This window comes from Tinamus guttatus, unplaced genomic scaffold, assembly GCF_059628265.1.
Source record: "Tinamus guttatus ecotype Peru unplaced genomic scaffold, ASM5962826v1 Tinamus_guttatus_pri_ptg000213l, whole genome shotgun sequence".
Lineage (NCBI taxonomy): Eukaryota > Metazoa > Chordata > Aves > Tinamiformes > Tinamidae > Tinamus > Tinamus guttatus.
The window spans coordinates 12,587,969-12,614,668 of record NW_028288747.1 but is presented as its reverse complement, the minus strand read 5'-3'; the positions used below and the strand labels follow the sequence as shown (position 1 = coordinate 12,614,668).

The 26,700-nt window shown below is 41.9% G+C and overlaps 2 protein-coding genes across 3 annotated transcripts in view; both read right to left on the bottom strand.

The window, feature by feature from the left end:
- Positions 1–254: 254 nt before the first annotated feature.
- Positions 255–13,068, bottom strand: UGDH (UDP-glucose 6-dehydrogenase). Its single transcript, XM_088524775.1, has 11 exons — positions 12,896–13,068; positions 10,741–10,842; positions 9,511–9,711; positions 9,213–9,410; positions 8,856–9,003; positions 7,776–7,870; positions 4,792–4,922; positions 3,994–4,127; positions 2,688–2,779; positions 2,464–2,574; positions 255–1,179 (listed from the first exon to the last, which is right to left on the bottom strand). The coding sequence occupies exons 1-11, from the start codon at positions 13,055–13,057 to the stop codon at positions 1,069–1,071; spliced, it is 1,485 nt and encodes a 494-aa protein (XP_088380901.1). The 5' UTR covers positions 13,058–13,068; the 3' UTR covers positions 255–1,068.
- A 6,563-nt stretch (positions 13,069–19,631) lies between these two features.
- The window catches only part of SMIM14 (small integral membrane protein 14), a 47,011-nt gene continuing 39,942 nt past the window's right edge, over positions 19,632–26,700 (bottom strand). For both annotated transcript variants that reach the window (XM_088524773.1, XM_088524774.1), the window contains exons 4-5: positions 21,739–21,887; positions 19,632–21,311 (exon numbers count right to left, since the gene is read on the bottom strand). In XM_088524773.1, the coding sequence (XP_088380899.1) occupies positions 21,279–21,311; positions 21,739–21,887 (182 nt within the window). In that variant the 3' untranslated portion in view covers positions 19,632–21,278. The remainder of the gene's footprint in view (positions 21,312–21,738; positions 21,888–26,700) is intronic.

Here is a 26,700-nt window from a genome sequence, read left to right as displayed (position 1 = left end):
AACAAAGTAGTAAAGGCAAAAGTATAAAGATAACATTGGAAAAAAAATGCATTCCTGCTAATTACATGAGGTAGCAAGCTGACTAACTTATGGGGCTGAATTTGTTTTTAATCTTTTCTCAGAAAGAGGATAGTTTTTGTAGGATGACTAGGAAACCTGCTTTCAGTTCCAGTATGCAAAGAGAAAGGAGGAAAAAAAACAAACAACACACTCAAGACAAAACAAACATAGCTTTGAAGCCAATATTTGCTTTCTACTTGGACTGATACTGAATTAATTTCATGTAATTCTGCTTAAATTCAATGTTCAAACAAGCAGAATGCTCTCACCAAACCCAATAGGTTACATTGCTGTAATTCAGGAAAGTTTGCCCCAGGAATCTGATTAAATCAATTTGTGCTGTGTGTGGAATGTGGGCAAGATGGTGAAGAATCAAGTATTACCTGCCAGGGTAGATGCAGACATCAGTTGTCTGCAGAACTACCTGGTCTGCCAAAGCCAGAAGTGGCCTCAGGTGTTGTGAGTGCCCATTGGTCCCAAGCAGAGTCAGGGCATTATTATTGCAGTCAGCTCTGCTTTAGGGCTCAAACCAGATCTTATCAAATTAGTTTAGAACATACCTTTTGATTTCATTACCAGTTAAGCAAGCATTCAGCAGGGCAAAGAGTCACCCTGGAGGTAAATTATAATCTGTGAGACCAACTAAGATCCTGATTACTGCCCATAGCTCCACTAAAGTAAAAAGAAGCTTTTCTTTTATTTTCATAGCACTTCAAACATTTAAAGTGCAGTTTAGGAATGTTTCTGAAAGCAGCAAACTGCAGTTTGAAGGTACTTTTTTCCTCATTTAAACACTGATTCATTATTAAAAATTGGTCTGTACCATCTTCAGTAACTGAAAAAATATTATAAAAATAGAGATTTGAAATGAGACTGAATTCACATGTACCAGGTACCATTTCTAGTGTAAAAATCATCTTCAGTTTATGAAAAAATATCTTTCATTAAAAAAGCAGAGGCTTACAGTTACTATCACTAAGGTGGTTCACAATTCCTTCAGTACTTGAGTTACACTCTGGGCTTTTTCACAGGATGGTCTTGCAGACTGAACTTAGGAATTTCACCAGAAGCAGCAAAAGGTATTCTTTTGGCTGAGACCTTCTTCCCAATTGTTTCAATCTGAAAGAGAAGATACAGTTGGAAAGTGAGCATGACAAGCGAACAGACTCATGTCAGGCTGTTAGGAATTTATTAACTAATCCAGAACCATGGCTATTTCTAACACTGGGAAAAAACATAAGCTGCCAAGCACACACAGTATGCTAAGAAGCTATGGGGAGTATGAGTGCAAAGAGTTAAACACAAACACAACCTTCCCCCTCACCAAGTTCACCCAATTCCTAAACCAGGCTCACATAAAACATTTAAGGGTAGAGCTTGTAGAGGCCAAAATGCCAACTAGTGAGATAGGCCAGATGCCCTGTCATTGAGAGATACACCTATCTTAAGTCAGATGCGAAGCACTAAAAGATAATGTACAGCATTTAAAACAAGAACTTCCTGACTGTGAGGGTGACAGCCCTGGAACAGGTTGCCCAGAGAGGCTGTGGAGTCTCCTCTGGAGATCCTCAAAACCTGCCTGGATACCATCCTGTGCCATATGTTGTAGGTGTCCCTGCTGGAGGAGGGAGGTTTGGACTAGATGATCTCTAGAGGTCCCTTCCAACCTCAACCATTCTGTGATTGTGTCATCCTGAAGAATAAAGTCAGGAGAAATCTAGTGAAAATTGGTATTCTAGGCAGACACTCAAGCACCTGGTTTCACCAGTACCCTCAGAAGGGCTCTGCTCAAGCAGCCAGGCCAGCTGCATGAACCATATGTGCCCTTAACAGCTGCACCCTGTGACTGCAGCACTTACTCGTAAAAGTCATTTACCCTGTTTGAAACAGGCTCACTAACAGCTGGGCTGCAGCTTAAGCAAAGCAAGAACAGCAGGAAAGGAGGGAGGGCAAGCCTATGACTATTACACAGGTAATCACCATACTTCATAGTAGGTGAAAGGAAATAATTTAGCTGTAACATGCACCTGACTTGGCTTCTAGGTTTTGCTTCAGTTTGACTTGGATGCTTCTACTAGGAGATATTCAGAGATTTTGCGATTTCAGTGTTAGTCAAACATTGTCTCCACTAGACAGATGACTTCTCCCAGACATGCTTACACTGCTCAGTGTTGACGGACTATTCCGATGTAGTTTGGATTTTAACAGAGCATCAGTTCACAGACCAGGAGAGTACTGAAGAAAAAGGCAACTAGTGAAGGGACACAAGAGCAAGTGTTTTATATTTAAAGCCTCAGCTAAAAAGGGTTTTCTCTTGTAACTCAATCGTTCCAGAAGAGTGTGTACATGGGGGGTACTCCCTCCCCACAAAAAACACACCCAGAAGAAACTCCAGCTGGTTACCTGGAAACCAATGACTTGCAGCTCATTATGAAGATCATCCAGAACTCTCCTGCCATCAAAGATGAATGCTGGTTTCAGCATCTTCTTGTGAATGCGATCATAATCCAGGTCCTGTACAGAACAGAGAGAGTTATTAAGTAACACATTCTCTTTGTATCTTTAAAGATACAAGAGAGGTAAATAAAAAAACTCCCACACAACAACAAAAGCCACCCACTTTTTACCTTAAACATGTCCCATTCAGTGCAGATTACAAGGGCATGAGCTCCATCACAGGCTTCATATGGATCTTTACTTATAGTGACCAGTCGAGACACTGCAATAGAAGGAAGAGGAAGTTTCTTTCTGCACATGTATGTGTCTCCAGGCACTCCTGGCAAGACAGTCTCCTTGCTTACTCTGCTCGAGCAAGGAGAGTTCCAGGTCACTTATCTAGAGTTGTTTTCAGTGAAGACATTTGTCACTTAATGAGAGCAGCTGATACCTGGCATCTGAAGAGAGCCAGGGCCCTTAAGGGCTTGAAATTAAGCATTCTAATTTAAACAGTTAAGAGGACCTCTAGAATTGGAAATTATAAAATATTCAAATGCCAGCTCTCAGAGGTTATTGCCTGTACAACAGCAAAGAAACTACACTTACTATTGCATACTTGTTTCACCCACACACACAAAAAACACCACACATACACGGCTCCATGGATTCAAGTGCTGCCTTCATCCTCTGCCTGTCTCACTACCTGCCTGGAGACCACCCCTCTCAAACTTAAGGTCCCCTTGTAAACACTCCATCTCTAATGACTACTGCTGTTCTTTACCCCCCTTGCATGTCAAGTAATTTGTGCCCTTCACTTGGAAGGCATCTGCCACATGAGGTCTGCTTGGAAGGTGTGAGCATCATCTCTTCTTCCTCATCACAGCCTGGTTTTCCTCATTCTATCCCCACCTCTAGAGAGGTCATCTATCCCTCTCCCGATCCATAGATCTCCATTCTTTCCCTGTCCAACAGGGAAAAATAACAAAAATCCAAAACACCCCCCTACAAAAACCCCCTGTCTGAACTGAAGAGTAGGAAGATAAAAGTGAGAAATCTGGAAGGAGAAGAGGAAATTAAGTGTTCTATAAGAAATAGCAGAATTTTGCAACTTCTATTTTAAACAGGCAAAACAGAACAAAAGCAGGATAAGGATCCAGACAGTAAGCAATGGACTGAGTAACTCTAGTCTATTCTGTTGCTGGAGGCTTTGCTCTTTCTTTTGATTACAGAGAAAGATCTTTGTTCACACATTTAAAAATATATAAATAAAAATAAGCCACTCCTCACACATTGGTACAGTTTGCAAAGCAGAGAGAGGAAGTTTACAGTAATCCTCTGAAGTATGACAAATCTCTGCATTAATAAAATGTGGCCAGCAGCACATCCCTGCAAAGGCAAGATTAACTTTTTGGTAGGTAACCTATTGTCAAAGGGTACAAAGCCTTTTTCCCTCTCTGTTCCTCACAGGACAGGGAAACTTTTCACAAGCATTCCTACCTTGATCATCTTCCGAGACACCTGGATGTGAAAGATCCAACATGATTTGCTCCTTAGGTACTTTAGGATCATAGATATGGAGTTTTGCTCCTTCATCCATTAAATACTTGCTAATGTAGATACTGGAAGACTCTCTAGGGAAACAAGTCAACCACTTGAATCAAAAGGTTTGTTCTAAACAATAAAGTCTTCATGTGTCATGAAAAGACCCTATGAGATGTTTTTAAAGTAGAGCCAAAATAAAAGCATTGACATTTGAGTGACAGTTCATGACAACAGGAAAAATAAGAGTCTTCAGGGAAGCCAAGAAAGGCAAAAAAATCCCCCAAATTATCACTATCACCAGTTCATGCATTAAAGACAGATACTAAGCCCCAGGATACAGCATAATTAACAAGGCACCATGCCTGTGAGCATGGAGAGAGGACACTATCAAGTTCTGCCTTCCCATAAAGGCTAAAGAGCTGCCTTTGGGAAGCGGCTGAAGCCCTGCTATTGACTCCCAGCTGCCAAACCCTCAAACATGCTCATGCTTTACTATAGAGAAGGGAAAGATTCCATTCAAAAGCCATCTTAGTTTATACAAGTAATAAATGATAGTATGTTGCAATTGATCCTTAAGTCTTAGAGACCAAGAATGAATTGTCTCCCCCACTAAGGAAACCCCAGTTAAACATCTTGCAACTAAACTGGTTTGTAAGTCCCCTTATCTGATCTGTTTTCACTAAAAAATTGGTGTTTTTAAACTGCATAGCTGGTGAAAAACATAGGGCAACCACACTAAAGTTGCCTTCTTACCTTGTATCTCCAGTATCCTTTTTGAATGCAAACCCTAGAATAGCAATCTTCTTATCAGTGACAGTATTGAACAGGCTGTCAATTATACGAGAGGCAAATCTTCTTCTCTGGTAGTCATTCATATCTATTACCTGAAATCATATAACACACAACTATTTGAAAAACAGATTTTCAACTAAACTGATCTTATTAGCAATCAACATGATTTTAACAAAAGAACTTCAAGTCAAGTTAGCCAGACATAAGTTTAACATTAAAGATACCACGAGAGAAACAAGTATGCTTACTCAGCATGACATAAGGTTAATTTACTCAGCATGACATAAGGTTAGTTAATTATTAAGTTTTTATTTTAATCTTATTTCAATCTGGGGCAGTAGATGTCTGTTCACATACAAGCCTCTCAATTTATCTAGTTCAAAGGCTAGAGGTTTTGAAAACATCAACAAAATTTTAAAAAAGGAAAAAATTTGGAAAAGGGCACTATACACATGCACAACACACAACAAGTTATATTTTGGTCAGAAACATGTAAGGCAGTCCAGTGTTACACAGGTCTACAAAGTGGTAACTATTGTCACAAGGACATCCCATCACCAGAGGAACACTCATGCATTGTGGGACAACCATCAGGTGTTGTTATACACATTGTAACAGATTTTAGTGCACAAAGCTGGGTTATAAGCACTAGTGAGGCATGTAAGTGGGTTACACTCAGCCTGATGGCAGGAGACTTTTCCTCCCAGCCTTTTTCTTTGATTCTCCGGTCCTTAGCATTGATCAGAAGGGTGCCAGACCACTGCTGGATGAAGGGAGAGAGGTTCTCCCAGCTAGTCTAAATTCACCATAGCCTGGAGAGAAATATCCTTCCCTCTTGATTTTGAGCAGATTTCAGTCCAAAGCAAGACTTAGCAGTGGCTTGTAGAATACAAGGGGCAAACAGAAAACTGATACCCATGAACCAGGTTTCTTGGAGAAGGACTCATAAAAAGCAGTGAGATTTATGCACTCCAGCAGAGAGGGGAGAACAAGTAATAGGTGACAGAGTAAGAGATGCATTTCTCCATGCAGCTCATTTCTCCACGCAGCTCATTGCTCTGGCCCCGTCGTATCTACAGGCAGACACAGCAGCAGTCTGGTTTCTGGACTCACCCTGCCGCATTCCCCATGTTCAGCACCCTGTCCTCAGACTCATCTGCAGCCCATGGGCTAGGGCTGCTGGCAGGGCAGCACCCAGGCCACCAAGGAGAAAGGGTTTACCTGGCTGCCTGCACAGCTCACAGGCACAAGCTGCCCTATGTGCACTGCAGCACAAGAGACTTCTTCCAGAAGAGCTACTAGGAAGCTGAAGATGCAGATGGGAGCTGCATTACACAAATATGACATTCTATACTAATTCAGTAACAACCCTTTCTATCATCTGATCTGTCTGGAGCTAATAAGCTGTAGCTCCTGAAGCAGAATTAGAGAGCATTAAAGCATTTAAGATGTTTTAAACTAGCTTGCTTACACCAACAAAGCCATCTTCAGGCATTTTTAGAGGACAAATCCACACCCGCAGACAAATATTTCTTGTCCTTTGAGTTGCCAAGATCCAACTCAATTGCACTCTGAGGAGTATCCTTGTGATCTCAAGCAGCAGGGAGCCAAACCACTTTTTCCCTCGTCTTTCGGAATACATTTTTTCCCCCCCACTATTCACCATATTGATATTACCTAAATAGTACTGTTAGTTCTTGCAGCAACTTGCTCCAGAAATTGTCTGCTTGCATTTTTCAAGCAAAACTGCAGTAAATAACAGTTCTTAGATATCAGAACCTTGGGCTCCTCCTCTTTCATGTCAATGCACTGCATTCTATGTGTTCCACCAAATTCTTCCTGGATGCACATGCACTGAAGACCCAGCTCCACTGGACAGGATTACAAGAGTCTACTATCAGCTAATCTATCCTGACAAAGGGCATTCTTGAAAGATGTCGATACAAACCTCATCAGATGGCATAAAACCAATGTCTTCCTTGTCCAAAGGAACTGATTTAACTCTTAGAGCTGCAACCATATACGAGCCTGCTGACTTGAGCCTGGCCTGAAGTTATGCTAATTGAACAGCATTAAAAAGCATATAGAAAGCTCCTGACAGGACATGAAGAGTTGCTGGATGTCACAGATGTGATAAGAAGCTGACAAAAGAGAGCGATCAGTGGTAGAAGAGTAATTAATTTTGGTGGGCTGTTTATTTGACAGGCAACTACATCATAGAAATCAAGGGAAGAGACAACCAAAAGGAGAGTCTAGAAATGGGAGAGTGAGTAGTAAGGTAGCACTGATCACCCAAATTTGTCTATCTGAGGGTGCTTATTAATCAGCCTTGTACCTGACCACCACAGCCTCAGCCAGGACAATAAACCAAAGAATTTGCTCTTGCCATACCATGTGTATCAGAGAGGCTTCCTCAACCAGGAGTGCTGGGAAAGAAGGGGCAAGCTGCTCTCACGAGCTAGCAGGGTAGCACGTGCCACTACAAACTGACCAATCCATTGCCACTGTGATTGTGCCAGGCCCCAACTCATCCACTCCTAACATTAACTAGGAAACACCAGCAACCACATTGATTCAAGAAGAACAGCAAGTTCTGATGAGGTTTTAGAAGGAGAGCTATAGGAGCAGACACTCAGGAAAAGGTCCCAATTTAGAGTGGACAAAGTTACAGACGAAGGCAAGAGACTAGGTCCATCTCCATACTTCAGATTTTCTACCACTGCTTCTACACAACTTCCCAATCCAGATGTTTTGGTCCTTCTTCAGGTATTTTTTCCCCTAAATACAAAGTCTAAGCACCTGTAAGTTTCAAATACAAGTGTTGGCCCCTGAAATGTGAACACTGTCAACATTAAGGCACAGAGAATATGGACACAATTCTTGGAAGTTCATTATGCAATGAAGAAACACCAACTTGTCACAAAATAGCAACCATGTACTCATACCTGTTGCCAGTAACGGGCTACCTCAGGTAAGTTCAATGCCTCGCAGAGATACACTAAATTCAGAACATCCTTCTGAAAACAGCTACCTCCAAACCCTAAAAGGAAAAACAAAGCACACTACATCTTACACCACTATTATGATTATTCTACTAATCAAATCTTCAGAATTAACTAGTCATTTATATAGTATTAGAGGTTTTTTCCCCCCAATAATTTGTTGTTATTCTTTTCAGCAAAAGGAGGCCTTTGGGAGCATCTAAAATCTGACCTCTGACTTATGTTATTGGCTACCAAAGCCCACAAATCCCACCAAAGTCAATGGAAATTAATCACATCTCAGGTGAAGATGCGATAAGACGGCCACTGGATTTTTATTTTGTAGGAAAGGGTGGACAAGCTCCTGGGTTTACTCTTCTCCCACTCAATGGTTCAGATGAATATGATTAAGTGTTAAGCTTAAAAGGGTTAAGCCTAAAAGGGGGGAAGGGCAAAAGGTTATTTAAGATGATACTTATTTATCTGAACCACAGCTGATTAAGGGACAGAGATAATTAATAAAGGAAGCCTCACCCCCTACAAGTTTGTTCTGCACAGTCCCAGAAGAAACACACTGCAGGAAGGATTATAATAACCTAATGGGCATTCTGAAAACATTCTTACTATCTGCTCGTCACTGTTTTAGAAGCTTGCAGAAGAGACTGTATTTAGTAATGCAATTAAAACAACTAAAACCTCTCCAGCATCAGGAGTGTGGCCATACACATAGGCTTTAGTCCTGTTCTATGAAAATGAAATATTTTTGTACTGATCAACACTTCTATCACACCTTAAGTCTCTAGTAAGAACGTCTGAACTGTATTAAAAGTTGTACTCCAAATTCTTGCGCTTCAGATCATCAGGTTCAAGTGCAAACTCATCTTTGTAACATAAAAGTGGTTTTATACTAGTATTCTACAGTAGTATTTTCATCCTCTGATGCTTCAGGAGATGAAGTTATCACAGCATTTCTTTTCAAACACAGCTCGACCTGCTATGCTACCAGGCAAAATGCTAGCAGGAAAAAAAAGCATCATAATTTACCAACACTGGCTTTGAGAAACTTATTTCCAATTCTTTGGTCTGTTCCAATAGCTCTTGCCACTTCTTCAACATCTGCTCCTGTAGCTTCACACAGAGCACTGATTGAGTTAATACTGCTGATTCGTTGGGCAAGAAAAGCGTTAGCTGCCTGTAAATAAAAAACAGAGTACAGAGAATTTAACTTTTCTGGAAGCCAAGACACCTAGAGGCAAGTATGGTGTTAGCTCCCGGAATAAGTAGCACTACTTTAACACATAGATACTTCTGATGGGAACTGCAGAGATAGCAACCATATGCAGTTAATACATTCAAATTAATGAGTTTTAAGAAAATGACATAATACTTAATCATACTCACCAGTTTAGAAAGCTCTGATGACCAGGTATTGGTCGTGAGGATTTTTTCTTTGGGTACCCAGTGCTCATAGACAGCACAGAGAGCACGGACTGCTTTCTGACCCTCTGGAGAGTCATCTCCACCAATGAGCACCCTGTCTGGGTTCTTCAGGTCCTTGATTGCTGTCCCCTCCGCGAGGAACTCTGGATTAGATAGCACCTGTAGACACAAGAAAAGTCTTTAAAGATTGAAAAATATAACAGGTAAAAGCAAAGAGTAAGAGAGCATTGTTTAAATACACAACTCAGACTATGTTTACCTGCAGATTCAAGTCCGGCTTAGTATTGGCATCAAATATTCGACGAATGCTCTCTGCAGCACGCACCGGAACCGTGCTCTTCTCAGTGACAATTTTATAGCCATTTGAGTTTTGTACAATCCTCCTAGCACATGCTTCAATGTATTTCAGATCAGCTGCCCGTCCTTTTCCCATCCCATAAGTCTTTGTTGGAGTGTTAACCTAGCCAAAAACATAGAAGAGCAGAGGGTGAAGGCAGAGGGAGACTTGTTACACAGGAGCTACTGAATAGGTGAGATTGTTAGGAATTACAGACATTTTGCTTCCCAGAGGCCTGCCTGGTACTACACCACAATTACCCTAGTTACCATATCAGACAAACAGCCACTGGATTTCTCAATTACCCATTGTGCCCTCTAAAGAAAGCTCACTAGGCCCTGTTCATCAAATTTGAATTACTCCTGTTTAAATCCTAGCAGCTCCACAGCCTTCTGCAAAACTGAGTATTTATTCTGGAAACAGCAATATTTCTTCATAGCCACAGACAATCACCTCTTGTTTCCATAAAAAGTTCGCTTCTGAAGAATCTTGCAACTAGTAGGGTAATTATCCTTAAGCCTGCTTGGCAGTGAAGCTAAATGCAGAGCTGCGGGATATGGCTATACTGAAGAACATTGAGAGAGGGGGAAAAAAAAGGCAGCATGAGGGAAAACACATCATTTAGATTAATACAGAGTCCTTTTCATTACAAGCTTAAAGTAGAAACAGCAACAACACAGCTGCATATGCAGCAATATAGGCTGCATTAGCAGCAACCAGCCAAGCAGCATTCATTTCAGACTTCACAAATGGAGAAAAACACAGTTGGGGAACTCTGTACTGAGGAGCTCAGAGAGGAGTAGACCTCAAGAAAAGAGCATTTAAGAAGGAAAAATAACTGGGCATGACTAGTCCTCATAACTAGTCTATGAAGTTGGATATTAGTCAGTTATTTTGGACTCTGTATTAGGAACAGCCTTTTTATAAAAAAAGGCCACACTGTCCATAACTGACTTGTACCCCTCCTGGTGCTAACAGCTTAGAAATACTAGAGCCTCCTGAGATATCAAAGGAGGATCCTGCCATCTGTTCCCTTACTAACACACTCCCCTGCAAGACTTGTTTGGAAAACAAATCTCAAAAGGGAAGAGAGCAGACACACATGCGCATGCACACACGCAACCTATTCCCTCCCTTTTCCCCCAAACTTACAGAAATAAATACAAGATCGGCTTCTCTAATGGCATCATCGATATTGGTAGAAAAGAAGAGATTTCTTCCTCGACAGGATTCTACCACTTCTTTTAATCCCGGCTGAAAGAGCAAAAAGAAAAGCACTTAAGGTTAACATGGTTAGAAGAACAAATTGCATACCCCAATAAACAGCATAGCATTTCAGATTCACACATTTCTGTTTAATGTAACACATTTTTAAACATTTCAGATGTAAAATAAAATTCTGTAGATTTATTTTTAGGAGCAGGGGGAATAAAAGTTCTTATTCAAAAGACACTCCAAAGTCTGCGTTACTATCTGTACCTCAGATTTTAGGCCCCACTTCTTTACATCCTTATGTTTATATTTAATTCTATTACCATGAGCAACAATTAAAGAGCTACCTTTAGAGTGATATTAGTAGATCCCTAAGAACAAAGTCTTAACTTTTTGTATCCTAAGCTGCAATGAGGCAATTCCTCATTGCACCTTTCTCTACACATTCCTGTCCCTACATATTTAGCAAACTGATTCAATGCAAACTAACCTGCAAAAATAGATACACTCCCATGTTTGGAGCAGATTAAGTGTATCATGGTATCACACCCATCATGAGCAGAATCACTGCCACCCTTTGATGAAATATGGGCAGATTGTGTCAAAATCCCTTCCCTCCTCCTAACAACCCCTGCTCAGGCAAGGACCATAAAAAGCCATGTGCACATGAGCAATTCTCTGTATTAAAGTGATCTACAAAGATGATTTAAAGTGTAGTTGATAGATTAAAAAAAAAAAACACCACTTTATTTCTGTTCAAAAAGAAAAGCTGTGCCCTGTAACCTAGTAATCAAAGCTCCAGTGTACAAAACCTATCACGCCAGGAGATAGGCGAGTAAGTGCCAGAAAGGCAAAGGTTCACCACAGGGAAAGGAAGGAAAGCTGCTCCTGCTGCTTGTTGGGTGAGACTTATTGATCTAGTCTAAAGTAACTTAAGTGTGTGGGGGGGAGGGGGGGAAGTCAGAGGTAGAATAAGCTACAAGCCATACCAAAAGTGCCAATAATGGTTTTATAAGGAGGCAGATAGAAAGCAAAGGAGTGTCCTTGTCCCCCATGACACTTCCAAGAGGAAAAACAAATAAGAAAAACACTAAAAGTCCTTGCGTGCAATGGTTCAATATTTCAACTGTCTGAATTTATTTTTGACAGTTTTCACACCTTGATTGTAAACAAAGAACACTATACCAGGAAATATTTTTGTTGATTTGTCTTAACAAGTCAAGACTAGCTCTAACCAAACACTTGATCTCATGAACTTTATTCATTTCTCTCCCATTAAACTGAGCATTATAAACCTCTTCCTCTGAAAATATAGGACAAAGGAGATCTACTTTCCTGAAGTCCCACACATGGATTTAGGGGACTTTAGAAAGCTCTAAGGGTTTTGGAGCATAAACAGGGTTCAGAAAACTTATCAAGCAACGTGCCTTGTTTTGAGGAACCCAAGTGAAAACAAACTTTCATTCCCATTGAAGAGAACTTGAACCTAAAGTCTTTTCTTTACAAGTTTATCAAGTGCTAGAAGTATAAAAAATGATGACTTATTTTAAGTGCTTCTAGGACAAGCACTAGATATACACTCTTTAAGAAGTCATTTTAATCTGGCCCAGCCTTTCTGCTTGGAGATTTCCAGTCCCAGTGAATCAGATCACGATTCAAACATGACTGTCCCCACGCTGCTGCACGGCCCAAATGTGCAGCACAGATGGGATCCTGGCAGCACTCAGAGCAGGAACACATCTCACCACCCAACATTACACATCAACACTGCGCTGTAACATCGCAGACGGTTTAGTCGTTGCATGGTCCTCTCATCTGGTTACGGATATTGGGGTCCCAGGAGAAAAGAACAGCCTAAGTCACTAGATAAACAGCTACATTTTCCTTTGCTACGCCCTTTGAAAGGGCCTCCAGCATCTGACATCACCAGAGGGGCCTTTCCAAGGCGGGCTTGAGGAGCAGGAGCCACATGGAGCCACTCCAGAACCTTCTCGGCAGGGACGATGCTGCGGCGGGACCCGCGGAGGCTCCGCGCGGCGGGAGCGGCGCCAGGAGCGCAGGATAACGGGGCGCGGGGCAGGCGCGGCGGCCCTACCTCGTAGATGGGCAGCGTGTCGGAGTTCCAGGCGCGCACCCGCGCCTCGTTCACGTCCACCACGGTCACCTGGATGTGGGGACACATCTGCGCGATGACGCTGCACGTGGGGCCCCCGACGTAGCCGGCGCCGATGCAGCAGATCCTCCGGATCTCGAACATGTCGGCGCTGTGAGGGGCGGGAGAGCCGCGCTGCTCAGAGCCGGGAACCCCCCGCGCCGCCCGCCCGCCCTCCCGACCCGGGGCCGCCTTCCCGCCCTCCCGCCCGGGCCCTGCTGCTCGCGGCCGCTCTGCGAAGGGCGGCGGAGCGCGGGGCTGCCGCAGCCTGGGAGCCGCAAGGCGGGACGCGGGCACTCACGGCGCGGCGGATGCTGCAGAGCTCAGGGCGCGGCGGAGACGGCGGCGGGCGGCGCGGCCGCTATTTAAGGGTCCGCGGCGGCCGCTCCATGGCCGGGAAGTGGCGCGGGCGCCGCCCGGCCCCGGCCCCGGCCCGGCCCCGCCGCCGAGGGGGCGGGACCGAGGTGCGGCAGGGCCCGCCCCCCGCGCCGTAGGCCAATGGGCGACGGCCACCTCCGCGGCGCCACGCCCCCCGCCACGCCCCCGCCCCGGCCAGGGCCCGCTGGGTGCCCGGGATCGGCTGGCGCGGGTCGGTTCGGCCCGAGCCGGATCGGGCCCGATGGGTTCGGTCCGCATCGGGCGGGTTCGGTCCGGAGCAGCCCGTTATCCGCTTAGGTAAAACGTAAGGCACGTCGGCGATCCTCCCTCCAACTTAGTTAAATGTAACAGCCAAAAATCTCGGCAAAATCAGACCCAAGATGGACGTTTTCTAGCAGCGAGGACAAGGCACCAGTGAGACCATGCGTGGAGATTGACCATTTCTGGAACTTTCTTCTAAAAGATGCCTTGTAGTGCAAACAGGAAGTAATTAGTGTAAATCTTGCAGCCCGTGCTAGATAGGAGGACAAATCAGACCGCAGGAGCCCAGTTTGCCTTTGCAATTTATGACTTTAATACGTGCATTAATGCAAGATTTACTCTAGAATATTCCCTTGGTTGACTAACATCAGCAGGGTGCCTGGTGAGCCCAACAGCCGCCTCAGCTGAGGACAGTCACTACCCCTGCAATGATAATTTCCATGCATTGCAAACTAGGTCGGAGCCTCCCTGTAGGATTCACCTCATTTTTTCATTCCTTAAATTTCTAGGTCTTATTTTGGGATACCAGCTGAGAAGGCTAGTGACAGGATTGACAAATAGCTGTTCCCGTTCAGTCAGCATTTGGCATTTTACAGGCTGTCGTTAGTATAATAATTTAAATAATCTATACTTACGAGAGCACTGCTTACTTTTAATATCTTGCAGGAAATTGTCTTTCCAGATCCGGATGTTAACAGCCTGAATGGAAGCAGCTGTGCCAGGAGGGTCAGGGAATCATAACCTTTTATGGCGTTTTTTAAAGGTGTTCATAAGCTTTAGGACTCAGACACATGTAGGATGGGGTTAACAACCTAGTGTTGTATCCACAGAGGGTCCTAGCGGATGGCCTCCAAAAGTCCTGTAAAAATCCGAAGATGCTCAAGCTTTACCGGTCTGTTTCCTCAGGTCTCCTGCGTGTGCTCGGAGGTGCCTCAGGCTAATGGAGCCTCAGCGGCTCCGGTGCTGCCTCGTACCCAGCACGCGCTGATCCTGGACACGGGCAATCCCTCTGCCGCACGCTCTCCGGGGCCTGGTCTCCAACGTGCCTTCAAACAAGGCTCGCCCCAGCACACGTACGAGGGCAAGACCTCATTTTATCCTCTTTTGTCTCCGCAAAACCTCTCACGCGCCTCTCTCCTACCCCTTCTAGAACCCCCGGCTGCAGCAGAGCAGAGCAGAGGTGGTGGCAGGGGTGCTCATCGCTGCTTCAGCACAAGAGGTTGCATTATGCAAGCCAGAAATCATGATTGATGGAGAATTTGGGGGCAGAGGGAAGGGAAAGGAGGAAAAGAAGGAGCAAGTGAGTGCACAGTGGCATAATCCAGCAGTTGTAGCACTGATGTTAGAGGTGAAGGGAAAAGCAACCGAGGGACCGAGCTATGAAGGGATTTTTGCATGTTTTATCTAGCGAGTGTGTAACGCTGGTACAATTCCCCAGTGCACTTGGACTCATTGCTAACTAAAGGTGCTTTTGTAACTGCTTTGTGCCACTGACACCTGGCAGATTCGACAGACGCCAGCATCCAAGCCCATCTCCAGTTTTCTTTATAAACCTCCCGCCGGGCTGGCACGCGGGCAGGGATGCCACCCATCCGAGTGGCAGCGATCCCACGCGTCTGGATTGCCATCCATAACAGCCCCATGCCGGGCCGTGGCCGCGAGCTCTTGGGAAGGACGGACGGACGGACGGGCTGAGCATCGACCTGTGCTCCCTTCTACCCAGCCCACGTGGCTTTGACTTTGCTCTGCGCTTGGGCTCCTTAAAAGCCCGAGTAGTTTATGATTAATCCAATGGAGTATTTCCACTGTACTGTAAACTGCAAGTATTGGTAAAAATCCGTCCCAAAAGGCAGTGATCTTTTTGGCTAAGGTGACTGTGTCTTTTTGTATAGGGCCCACAATATCTGGACAATAATTTTACTTGGACATATGTACACTGTCACAAAAGTCATGCAGAATTAAAAGCTGCCCAAAACTAAGGGAAGAACAGTCCAAAGAATCTGATGAGAAAGCCATTTTATTTAGTTCTTGCTTGACAAAGTTTGTCTTCCAGTATATGACCTTCTTTTAATTATTTAAATCTGTCTCTCAATACACACACAAGTTATTCACACTTCCTCCCAGACACGATTATGTTTGAAGGCCTTATCTATTGTTTAGTAAATACCTCTCTTTTCCCCTTCCAATGTTCTTTTGCAAACCAACATACGTTAGAGCAGACATCAAAGCTGCTCCTTCAGCAGCAGTACTGTGGGCAGCAGAATTGCTTTTGTGAATATGAAGCATATTAAATCCCCCAACAGGAGAGACATTTCAGGCATAACAACCATTTCAGAAAAAAACAATAAGGAAATCTTGAATGCTAAAAGCTATTGCAATGTAAGTAAGAGCAGTTAGATAAGGAGCTGTTTTTCATCACAGCCCTATTGGAGAGAAATAATTTTGTTGCACTACTTCTTTCAAGGGTTTTACTCAGCTGACTTGTCCTACTGTCTTATTTATTCATATAAAATAAGGTGAGGATTTGATCCACTGTTAAAGAATAGCTAAAAGAAAATTTAGTTTAGTCTCTCCCTCCTGCGTACGGAAGCCCCGAGGAAGCCATACAACCAGAGGAGCATCGGAGACAAGATGCACTTGTGATTCAAGTGTGAGCTATGAAGCTTGATGAAATGGAAAAAATGCTTATTTGGGATTTTTGTTTCTTCTATAGGGAACTGAAGATGGAGAACAAAGCTGCATGAAATCACTGGGAGAGCTGAAGAAACCACTTTTTTTGCTCTTCAAAACAACAATAAAAAAGCAATTTATCTGTGTTGCATGCAGTGCTTGGTATAGTATCCTGTCCTGTAGGGGCTTCTATGGATCATTTTCTTGCCACTCATACTCAGTTTGTCATTTATCATTCATCTCCTAGCTTTGAAGTTAACTGAGGTATTGCATCTTTTCCAAGATTAATTTTTTATATGGAGATAATGGTTGTGACCTTCAGCATCTCATACAATGTTTTTTTGGTCATTTACTTAAGAAACATTTTCTTGGCCTTAGTATCTTTTCTTTGATTTTGAGGTATTTTTAGTAAAGAGAAATTATTAACCGTGACGAATTTTAAAACAGTTGAAAGCCTTTGGAAACCGCAGAGTGAAGCCTGTAAAAAGTCAGAGCTGTGATTAATTAATATTTTTATTACAATTTAATAAAATATGTTTCTTCTAGACAGGCTCTTTAGCTAACACTACTTTGCACATGCTAAAACGGAAATGCGGAAGCCAGATTCTAATTGCTACCCTTCATTACAAAGTGCCATAGGATTTGGCAATAATTTTGAAACAAGATCCAATAACGCTGGTTCAACTGTTCTTCACATATGAAATGGCCAAATCCTCAGTTTGTGCCACTCAGCATTTCTTCCTGAACTTGTGTTGTGGGCTGTTTTACAGCCTGCAGAATTGGTTCACCGGAAGATGGTCCTATGCTTCCCCCGCAAAAATTTCCACATCTTTGCAGTAAATTGCATCATAGACTCTTCACTGTTGCTAATTAAGTAGGAGACGAAACAGAAAATAATTCAAGTTGTACGTTTTTTCCTAAGAAAGTCAGGTCATGTTAATGGAATAACATGTTACGATGATTTGTTGTATTTCTCCCCAGCATCCTATAAAGCACGCAGGTTTTTTCAGGCTTGAGGCACAGCAGCTTTTTCCGCTTACCTCGCAGTCTTGAGCAGCCAGGCTTCATTTGGATCAACTGAGCATAGTGAATTTAAATTTGGGTTTTCCTCATTTCCGTTCCGAATGACTTTTCATAACAGGCACACGTATCCTTGCCAACCATTTTAACAAGTGCATTTATGAGCGAGGTTTGAAGCAGTAAATTTAGTTTTAATTTAAGAGGTTTATTTACATTTATCACCTCAGGTTCTAGAGAAAGGTGAAATCTCGACAAGCGGGCATTAATGATTTCTGATTAAGAGCTTCCAAACTGGGCAGAATGCCTAAAGCATTTGGGATTTTGTTTCCGATTCCCTGCTATTTATTGCCTCTCTCTGAGCAGTTGCTGAGTATTTGAAACCCTAATGCTTCCCTGGCAGGTGCCCCAGGGAAAGACACAGCCCTCAGATCAACACCCAGTCCTCCAGGGCCAGTGGCTCCGGACTGCACATTAAAAACGCCAACAATTCCCTGCTTTCCCGTTCTTACCCAAACCAATGCAAAGGGACAAACTTTGGGATCTGAGTGTGTCACTGCTGAGAAATGGCACTGGAAGAAAACCGATTGCGAGCCCCAGAGGTGACAGGATTTCATCTCAAAAATGATGTGACATCACGGGCACGTTTGGTTTCAGGTGCGTGCTGGCCACAGAAGTACTCACGAGTATTCTGACCTCGCTGAGACACATAGAAAGCATGTGTGTATTATGAAAGCTAGAGCTTACATTTTAAAAGTTTTAAATGACATTGATTTTACTGATACTTTAAGATTACTTCAAATTAGCTTGGAAATGGTAGGTTGGTGCAATGCTACATATTAGACAAAAATCTAACAGACAGACAAAAGGTTACTAATGTTTGCTATTTATTTTGTTAAGTCAATAAAAAGTGCATAGTACAAGCCCTTTATCCCAATCCAACTCAGTAAAAGATTACTAGGAAACTGCAAATGGCACAGATGATTTTTGTTTGGCATAATTCAGACATTTGAAACCACCGATTTTTATATTAGGTACATCACATCATCACTCTTCCTTTCTCAATAATGAACATTACAAGGCTAAGTGATCTGCAGAAAATACATGAATACATATGATTTTTCATTTCAGAGTATAATAATTGTGTTAAGCAGACTCTAAAAATACTATTGTTTTAACAAGTTCTAAGCTAAAGTCTAACTGTAAACTGTCCTCCGTACTTCCCAAGTTGCTACAACTTCTCCATTACTGAGCTTAAAACCCTTATTACACAATTAATCATATCCTGAAGCTTCACATCCCACTAATCTCTTTCCCACTTCTTTCCAAAATTTACCAAAAACATCTGCAACCACGATCTGATTATTTCACCGCAAACTACATCACTGAAGGCCAGATTTCTGCCACCCTTACTAAAACTGCTACTAGTACGTTATCTCGGAGTAGTCCCACAAACATCAGTGCAACTACTTGATGAGCAAGGCACTATTTAACATAAATAAGAGTGGCAAAATACAGTCCTATAATTAGTTGCTCTTACTCCAATTAAAGAGTGGTGATCTGAAGGTCATGTCCTGAAGAGTATCTCCGAATTTAAAAGGCATACATTTTGATGTGGGATAGTGGCCTGGCTCTTTAGTAAAACATTTTACAATAAAATATTTCCAATGTTCTTCTTTTACATAGAAAATTTAAAATAGCACTTTACATGAGGAAAGTATACATGTATAAAATCACTGGGACAATTACTTAGAAGAATTTCAAGCAAAGACACTTCATTTAAATGTAAAACACAACATTTCTCTGAACAAAAAGTTCCTCTGCCAAGAGCATTGGAGCTGGGTGCACACGGTGGTTTTATAAATACCTACACAGACACTTACATAAAGCAAGAGCGATCCTTAGAAGAAGGGAGGATCTGCTGTAAATCTCACTGACCTCAACGGGTCTTCAAATGAAGCCTGTTTTAGCTGGTTATTTAATCAATTAGGAGCTTGCTTTACGCATCCAGTAGTGAAGAGCTCTGGCCAAAAGCTCTCAGAGAAAAGGCCAGTGTTATAGATTATTTATCTTCTCGTTGGTTCAACAAAAATGATGCTGTATTCTTTTACTCTGTTCAAAATACCATCGCAAACACAAATGCACAAGGAAGGCAAAAGCCAAGCACAGTTGGACTGCATGTCCCAGCGACACCTTTACACAGTGTTAGTGGCCTGCCCACCATGGGACACAGAGGGATCGCTCGCTGCAGCTCCGTGGCTCTGCGTGGCACAGCACGGACGCGACCGAGAGCATCCACCCGCTCTTCCTCATTATTTTTTGTTTTAAAAACACATGCTCCTACGTATTGCTCAGGAGCATACTGTTCCACAGAAATTCAATGGGCAATTATGTCTAATTAGAGAAGCCTTTCTTCAGGTCTACGTTGTACCCTTACAAGCAGGCTGAGCTGACCCATCATTTACCCTGAGGAGGAAAACCCCGTGTCTATCAATCATGGGATCCAACGTGAGAGTTTGTTAGAGCTTGTTACAACAAACCTGTACGCACGTGAACAGTTAGTCCCTTCCACTGTGTAACTAAAATGCTCATGAAATAAAGGTTTGTTGTAATGAGCAGAGCAAGGCTTTGAATTCCCACGTGCCTGTTCTACTGACCTTTAAAGAAAGAAGCTCCATGTTGGTAACATAAAAATGCTCTTTACATTATTCTCATCATTTTTTTTCCCAAATGAATCAAGAAAAATATACAGTGTCACTTTTCTGTACATCTTCAAAACGTCCTTAAATTAATGTACATAAAAAAGTCATTCCCATTTGCTAAAATGGGTGATGTGCACGGATGCGTGCACAGCCACACGTACTCACGGACACAAACGCACAGCACACACATGCACACACAGCTACGAGAGGGAAAACACATGCCCTGTGTGGTCACCTGCAATTCTGCTATTCTACAGTTACAGCCAGCAAACTAGGATGAAATGTGAGGAACTGCTGATAACACACAGAGGAAAAAACCTGGGCATCCAATATGTGTGGTATTTTGGGGGTTGGTAACCTGTTGGTATGATTTCATCCCATCTATTACATCATGGCATCATGGCTAAAAAATTGTTAACATACTAATTATTAAAAGATTATATTCAAGGCAGAAAATTATAGCAAGTGCTTATCACTAGATTTCTCTTTTCATAAGATTTATAAGTAAACAAATTAGTTTTTGGAATAAAGTGTTTTTGACAATATACTGACTAAGGTATATCATTTATTAAACGATTATTTTATGTTCATTTTTGGTGGAATAATCTTTTTTGTAAAGGTTCCAAAATATAAGCAAAGGCTTTGACAGTGGAAATTATCACATTCATTTCTTGGCACACACACACACATACTTGAACTCTAGTGGACAATCTATGATTTTGCCAAAAACCCTGAAAACTATGTTAGTGGTCCAAAGACCTGACTAAAAGCTGCTGTGAACTCAGGGCAAATATAAAATAATTTCCTTTTTTTTTTTTTCACCACATCACTAAACTAATGATTGCAGCCATAGTATAATTCTCAAAAATATACCAGAGAAAAAAAAATAGGGATTAATCTGAAGAATGATCAGAACCTTCCATTTTTATAGATGCACAGGGATTTTCACTTTCCTTCAATGGATACCAGAAACCACTGCAAAGAAATTAAGATTGCTGTAACAGAAAGAAGCTGAGTGGAACATCCACAGCTACAGTAACAACCAAAAAACCCCTGTAACGCCTTATCATTTAATTGAATTATCGCCTACTAAAAATGGTAATTACATACAAAGCAAAAATTAACTTAAAATTTAAGTAGCTAAAAGCAGTTCATGAAGATAACTGCTGACTGATAATTCTACTTTATTTAAATGAGAAAAGAAAACAGTATTGAATGGGATTTAGGAGTAATCTGGTCACTTCGTTCATTTGGTCGTGCAAGGTTTGAGCTGCTGAACTCTTCCAATACTGAAAGCTCTAGTCCACAGGTGGGGCTGGCGGCTCTTGTCCCTAGGGGAAGAAAGGAAGAAAAAAAAGCCCACGCAGGATTAGAACAGTGCTTCACACAGGCAGACTTGGCAATAAAAAGAAATAAACTCAGAAGAGAAAGACGCTTTAAAGACCTTTCGCACTCTATTTCGATATTCGGAGTACACGAGCATCAAATACTGTTTCCTGCCTCCAAAGGTCTTTTCCATCATCCCGCCTCAAGGACAAAGATTGTCTTCCCACAAATTCATGCTGTAATTTTGTTTGCTTCTACAAAACCTGTGATTTTTTTCCGTTACACTGATGACTACCGTTCCAACCAGAGAAAATAGAGAAAAAACAAATTAAGGAAAAAGTAAAAAAAGACCATAACATAAATTCTCTAGTAAAAACAATTAAGTCTAGATTACTGCAGAGCCTCTCTGCGGGTATTTTAAGACATACTTACATTATGTGGACTGGTTGGTTTTCCAGCTGTATTGGATCCTCTCAGGTTACTAGGCCTCAGCAGGAACAAGACAAGTGCAATCACCACCCAGGCCATCATTATCATGGCAAAGCTGATGCCATTGTCACTGGAGGAATTTGGTCCTGGCACTACAGACAAGGGAAACTCAAGTTATAAAACAAAGTGACAGCAGAAGTCTTTTCCCAAAATGAAAACAAAAGTGTAACATACATCCAAAGGTCCCTTCCAACCTCAATTATTCTGCAGTTTTCTCAGGAAAATCTAAAATTTGTGTGTCAATCAAGTTTCCTTACTTGTCCTTTCTTTTTCTTTCAAACCCAAGCACATTGTAACCCAAGCTAAAAACATCAGCTCTCCAAAACAGATGCAAAAATCTGACTCCACTAATTAGAAGCTGGTGGTATTAGAGACAATAGCTTAAACTTTGTGTTAGCCCAAACAAAGAGAACATAATAATTCTAGCAAGAAGCAAGCAAGCTAATGCTCACGATTGTGCAGGCTAATGTAAGCAGCTAACTCTTAAAGATATTTATTGAGGATTTGTTCAGACAAGTGGCAGTGACAGAGATGCCAATCTCCAAGAATGATCATATAGGTCATATTTCTGGTAACATCAAGTAAAACAAAAATGCTGATGAGACATATGAGGAAAAAAAAAAAGGCCAAGCAATAATATACAAAATTGACATGTAATTTCCAAAAAGAATGGCAGAGACTTCAGAGCATGGAAATAAAAGTGAAGAAAAATCACCTCCCATCCCCCAGATTGGAGATGGCTGATTAGTTGTCTTGGATCAAGAAAGCCTTGCAAAAACAAACAAACAACCAAAAACCCCAACACTTTCAAAAGCCGTTTCAATTAAACATAATTTCAAATAAAGTTATAACTAATACTGTCAACTGAAGTGCAAACAAATACACAGCTAATCATGGATGGTATTTACAAGGCTGTATCTAAGTCCCTAATGGTATTCATTGCATTTATTCACCCAGTAGAGCAATACTACTGGGCTTCAGTAGACCAGATAGCTTGACTGCCACACAGGAAGCCTGTGGCCAAACACAGAGCTCAACTCAGTTCTCATGATTAACATCTTCATCTACTAACTAGCTTTCTTTTTTTTTTCCTTTTTTTTTTTTCCCTGCTGCCAACAATGCAATATTTTATTCTATGAAATTATTAAAATTAAAGCACTTTAAAAATATTGCTTAAGGCAAATTTTCTTTTGCTTGCTCTTTTATCTTGGTTCCTTGGTTCCTGAAAGCACACTTTGTGAATCCAAAAGAAAATCTGTCACTGACTTTAAGCATTAACAGTTTGTTTCCAAAGCCTATTAATCAACGCTGTAATGAATTTATTTTCAGAACAAGAAGGGCTACTCTATTTTATTACTAACATTGAAAACATCAATGCCTGGATGCCTGGAAAAATTCCACATGCAGACTGATATCCATCAGATTTTTCAGTTGTCTCAACATTCGGTTCATCTCATTACTGGAGCATCAAGTTTGGATTATTCAGTACTAGCTGGAAGTTGTTATGATTTAACATTTGCTAGTTAATCAATACCCAGTAAACCGCTGGAGTTAGTCATTTCATTTGAAGGTTAATGCTGATCTGAGAGAACCATTTTCATCCCTGTCCTACTGGGCAACATTTTTAACCAAAGCTGATCTTTGAAAGCGGTTTCTTAAAAGCGCAGCTAAGACCCAGCAGTGGGCAGGTTACTAGGCCTCAGTAGGAACAAGACAAGTGCAATCACCCCCCAGATATTCCAATCACAACACAGATGTTCTGTGAATACGACCTTCACAAGGCAGAACTGGTGGACTGACATCCTTTGTCAACATTACATGAAAAATAAAAATGTGTAATGGGAGTTCAGACTCTTCACAGCACCAGTGGAACCATTAGTGCTTTATAAGCAAACCAGAGCCCCATCTCTGAATGTCCAAAATAGAGACATTTCTAAATTCAAGAAGTTGCTAATATAGAGCAATTTTAATAAAAAGCATATTTAATTAAAATGGCATTTCTTTTAGTGATAGTCATGCAGGCTGCTGTGCATGAGGTGAAGGTATAGTGGAAACAAGGTCAATGAAAATGTTACTGTTTTAAATTCATTAAATTCTAACATAAAACTGATTCAGAACAGTATATGCAATTACATATCCAGGCTGCCTTCTGGAGGTGCTTAGAGTTTTGCCGAAGCACAGTATAATTTAAGGTCCACGTTTGCATGAGATTTAGGGTAAGTAAATGCTGCTGAGTGAGTTCATGCAATGGGTCAAAGAAGGGAGCAGAAGGAACCACAAAGGGAAAGCTCAGGCCCTCCTACCAGACACGGTTTCTACCTAGCCCAGGCTGTAATGCACTTTGGATGGAGCCAAGTGTGCTAAAACACATTCTAGACTAAGTTAAGCAGGAAAGGGCTAATTTAGCACAGCACAGCCCTACTCAAAGCATGCTGGATCCTAAAACAGTCACGACACTGTTTATACTATCCCAGTGCCGCTAAACCCACTTCTTTTGCAAAAGACCATGTGTTTTAATAAGGACGTGAGATATTTCAGAGTCTGCTTCTTTAATTTCTTGACATATGGAGAAGAGGATATGTAAAGTCTCACATAGCTGGGATAAATCACACGTTTCCAAGCCTCGCATCACGAATCAAGGGAATAGCCAAGAAGCTGTTACAGCTCCTGGGAACAATAATGCAGAAGAAAAACCTTTCACTACAAAGAACTCTGTCATGGAGATGACAAAATGATCAGCTGAGACCAGCTTATGGACAGAGAACAGTTGACGGAAGCTGAAACCAAGCAGGCTTGGAAACATGCTAATAGGCAGAAGAAACAAAAGAAATCTCTTATTTCACATGCACGGTGGTTTTACCTATAATTGATATTTTGCAGGTAATTCAGGACCATTTTTTGATACCTTGTAGACACAAGGTTGTCCTACAAAAGCGCCAGTGATATTTTCTATTTCTTCCAAATGGCTAAAAAATTGTCCCATTCTGGCCTCAGAGATGAATATCCTTGCCATCCTCCACGTCAGCTACTGCAAAATCTGGTTATTAAACTTCAATACTTTGAAGATATCAACTATGACAGAATGTAACCTATGTTACTGAGCCCAGCACAACTTTTAATCTCTAACTTGGCTGTTCAAAGAACAATTAATTTAGTCCAATATCTTTATTTTCAAAGTAGCTGGTTCTTTGGGCTCAGCACACCTCTATACTCACATTAGTCTGATTGAAGTCTGTGGGCAGTTCTTCCCCTGAGGTTACTGGGAACAAAATTTTTACCAAGGCTGAGTTATCTCTGTACAGGAAAAGGCTCTAAGAGGCAGCCCTCAAACTGTGGGACGGGCTCCCGTGGGAGCTAATGACCATAGTTAATCCGCTTGTTGGACCGGGTACAAGACATAAAATCTTTGGCTTGCCTTCTCCTACAGAAAAGGAGAGTGATGGGTGCTTTTAGTAGCTGCAAAATAGCACTAGGCCACACAAACTAGTCTTGTCCCCGAGACAGCCTGGAAGGGAAAAGAAGTTTTATGTGACAGATGTTTGCCACTTCAATCCATGTTCTACTAGAAGACTGTCAAAGATACTAAAATGACGAGGTTGGTAAAACCCATTTCTGAAGATTGAAAGTCAGCCACCATGCAAGCAAAATTTTAACAATATGAACATTAAAATAAATAAATGCCCTTGTTAAATGAGCCTAGTTCTCCTCTTAAAGTGCTGTTTTTCATTCCTCTGCATTCAGAATGAGTGTTGCACTCTAAAGGTAAAGAGGAAAGACTGCCTTTTTTCTACTGCAAAAACGCATCCCATAAGTGGTTTCTGTCTCCTCACACGGTAGGGAGATCTCCCTCGGCTCCCCTCAAGCTTTTACTGTGTAGCATCCGCATGTGGAAAGGCAAAAACATGCTCTGACATGTGTCTTCTTTCCACAGTATTTCTAGCCCTTCCTGATCTCTGACAGAAAAGAAAAAAAAGAAAAGCAGGAAACACTATGAAGAGAGAAGCGTTTTACAGATGAAGCAACAGGGAAGAGAAAGAGCCTATGGGGCCCTCAGTAGATAATCCCTGCGGAGCTGACTTTCTCAAAGGCATGGATAGGGAAACTGAGGAGAGCCAAAAGGAACCAAATACAGGAAGGAAGAAGGGAATTACCAGAAGAGGGAGGGAAAAGCTGGCAGACATTTCATGGTGTTAGGCCGGGCTGCTGTGACTCTCCTACATGAGTACAGCTCAAGGTGAATCACCCATTCATTTTAAAATACATAAAAAGCTGGAAGTAGGGCAGACAGCGTTTAGGACAGTAATTTCTAACTGTTAATATTACAAACTACTAGTGTATTTGCAAAAGTAGAGTTGAAAACATGAATGTAGTAAATCCAGGTCAGACCATCCGAGGGTTGCTAAAACATATATATATATGTAAAGGTGGTGCCCTCTAGTTCCCTTCCACACAACAGGCTGCCTTGGGAGGGCTATGAGACATCGGAGCAGCTCAGCCTGGGATCCTCCCTGCGCTGGGTGAACTACTGGTGTTGCAATAGGAGCACATTTCAGAGAAATCCTCCTAGCTCCACTACCCTACATTTGCATTAGACAGAATTCAGAATTTTTTATTCCTCATACTCATACACTTTTATTCCTCGTTCTCTAAGATCTTCTGATGCGTTGCACATAAAGAGTCCCAACAGAATATTAAATGTGTTGCATATTTAGAACCTTCGGCCTCATTTCTCCAGGCATCTGCTGAAACAGAGGGAAGAATCAATGCAAGTGCTATAAGCAGATATCCTGAGGGAGAACCAGCAGTGGAACCACCATCAAGTGCAGCACCCAAAAGCCCTCTGAAGTGTTGCTCATATGCTCCTGTATGTAGAAATACAAATCTAAAAGCAGTGGAAACTCTGGA

What these genes read in the sequence shown, in the direction of transcription:
- UGDH (XM_088524775.1), bottom strand. Translation starts at nt 13,057, where the DNA reads ATGTTCGAGATCCGGAGGATCTGCTGCATCGGCGCCGGCTACGTCGGG. An exon ending in ACACGCTGCCCATCTACGAG is followed by an intron (nt 10,843 to 12,895) that starts GTAGGGCCGCCG and finishes TTGCTCTTTCAG; the next exon opens with CCGGGATTAAAAGAAGTGGT. An exon ending in GTTTCTCAAAGCCAGTGTTG is followed by an intron (nt 7,871 to 8,855) that starts GTAAATTATGAT and finishes TTTTCCTTTTAG; the next exon opens with GGTTTGGAGGTAGCTGTTTT.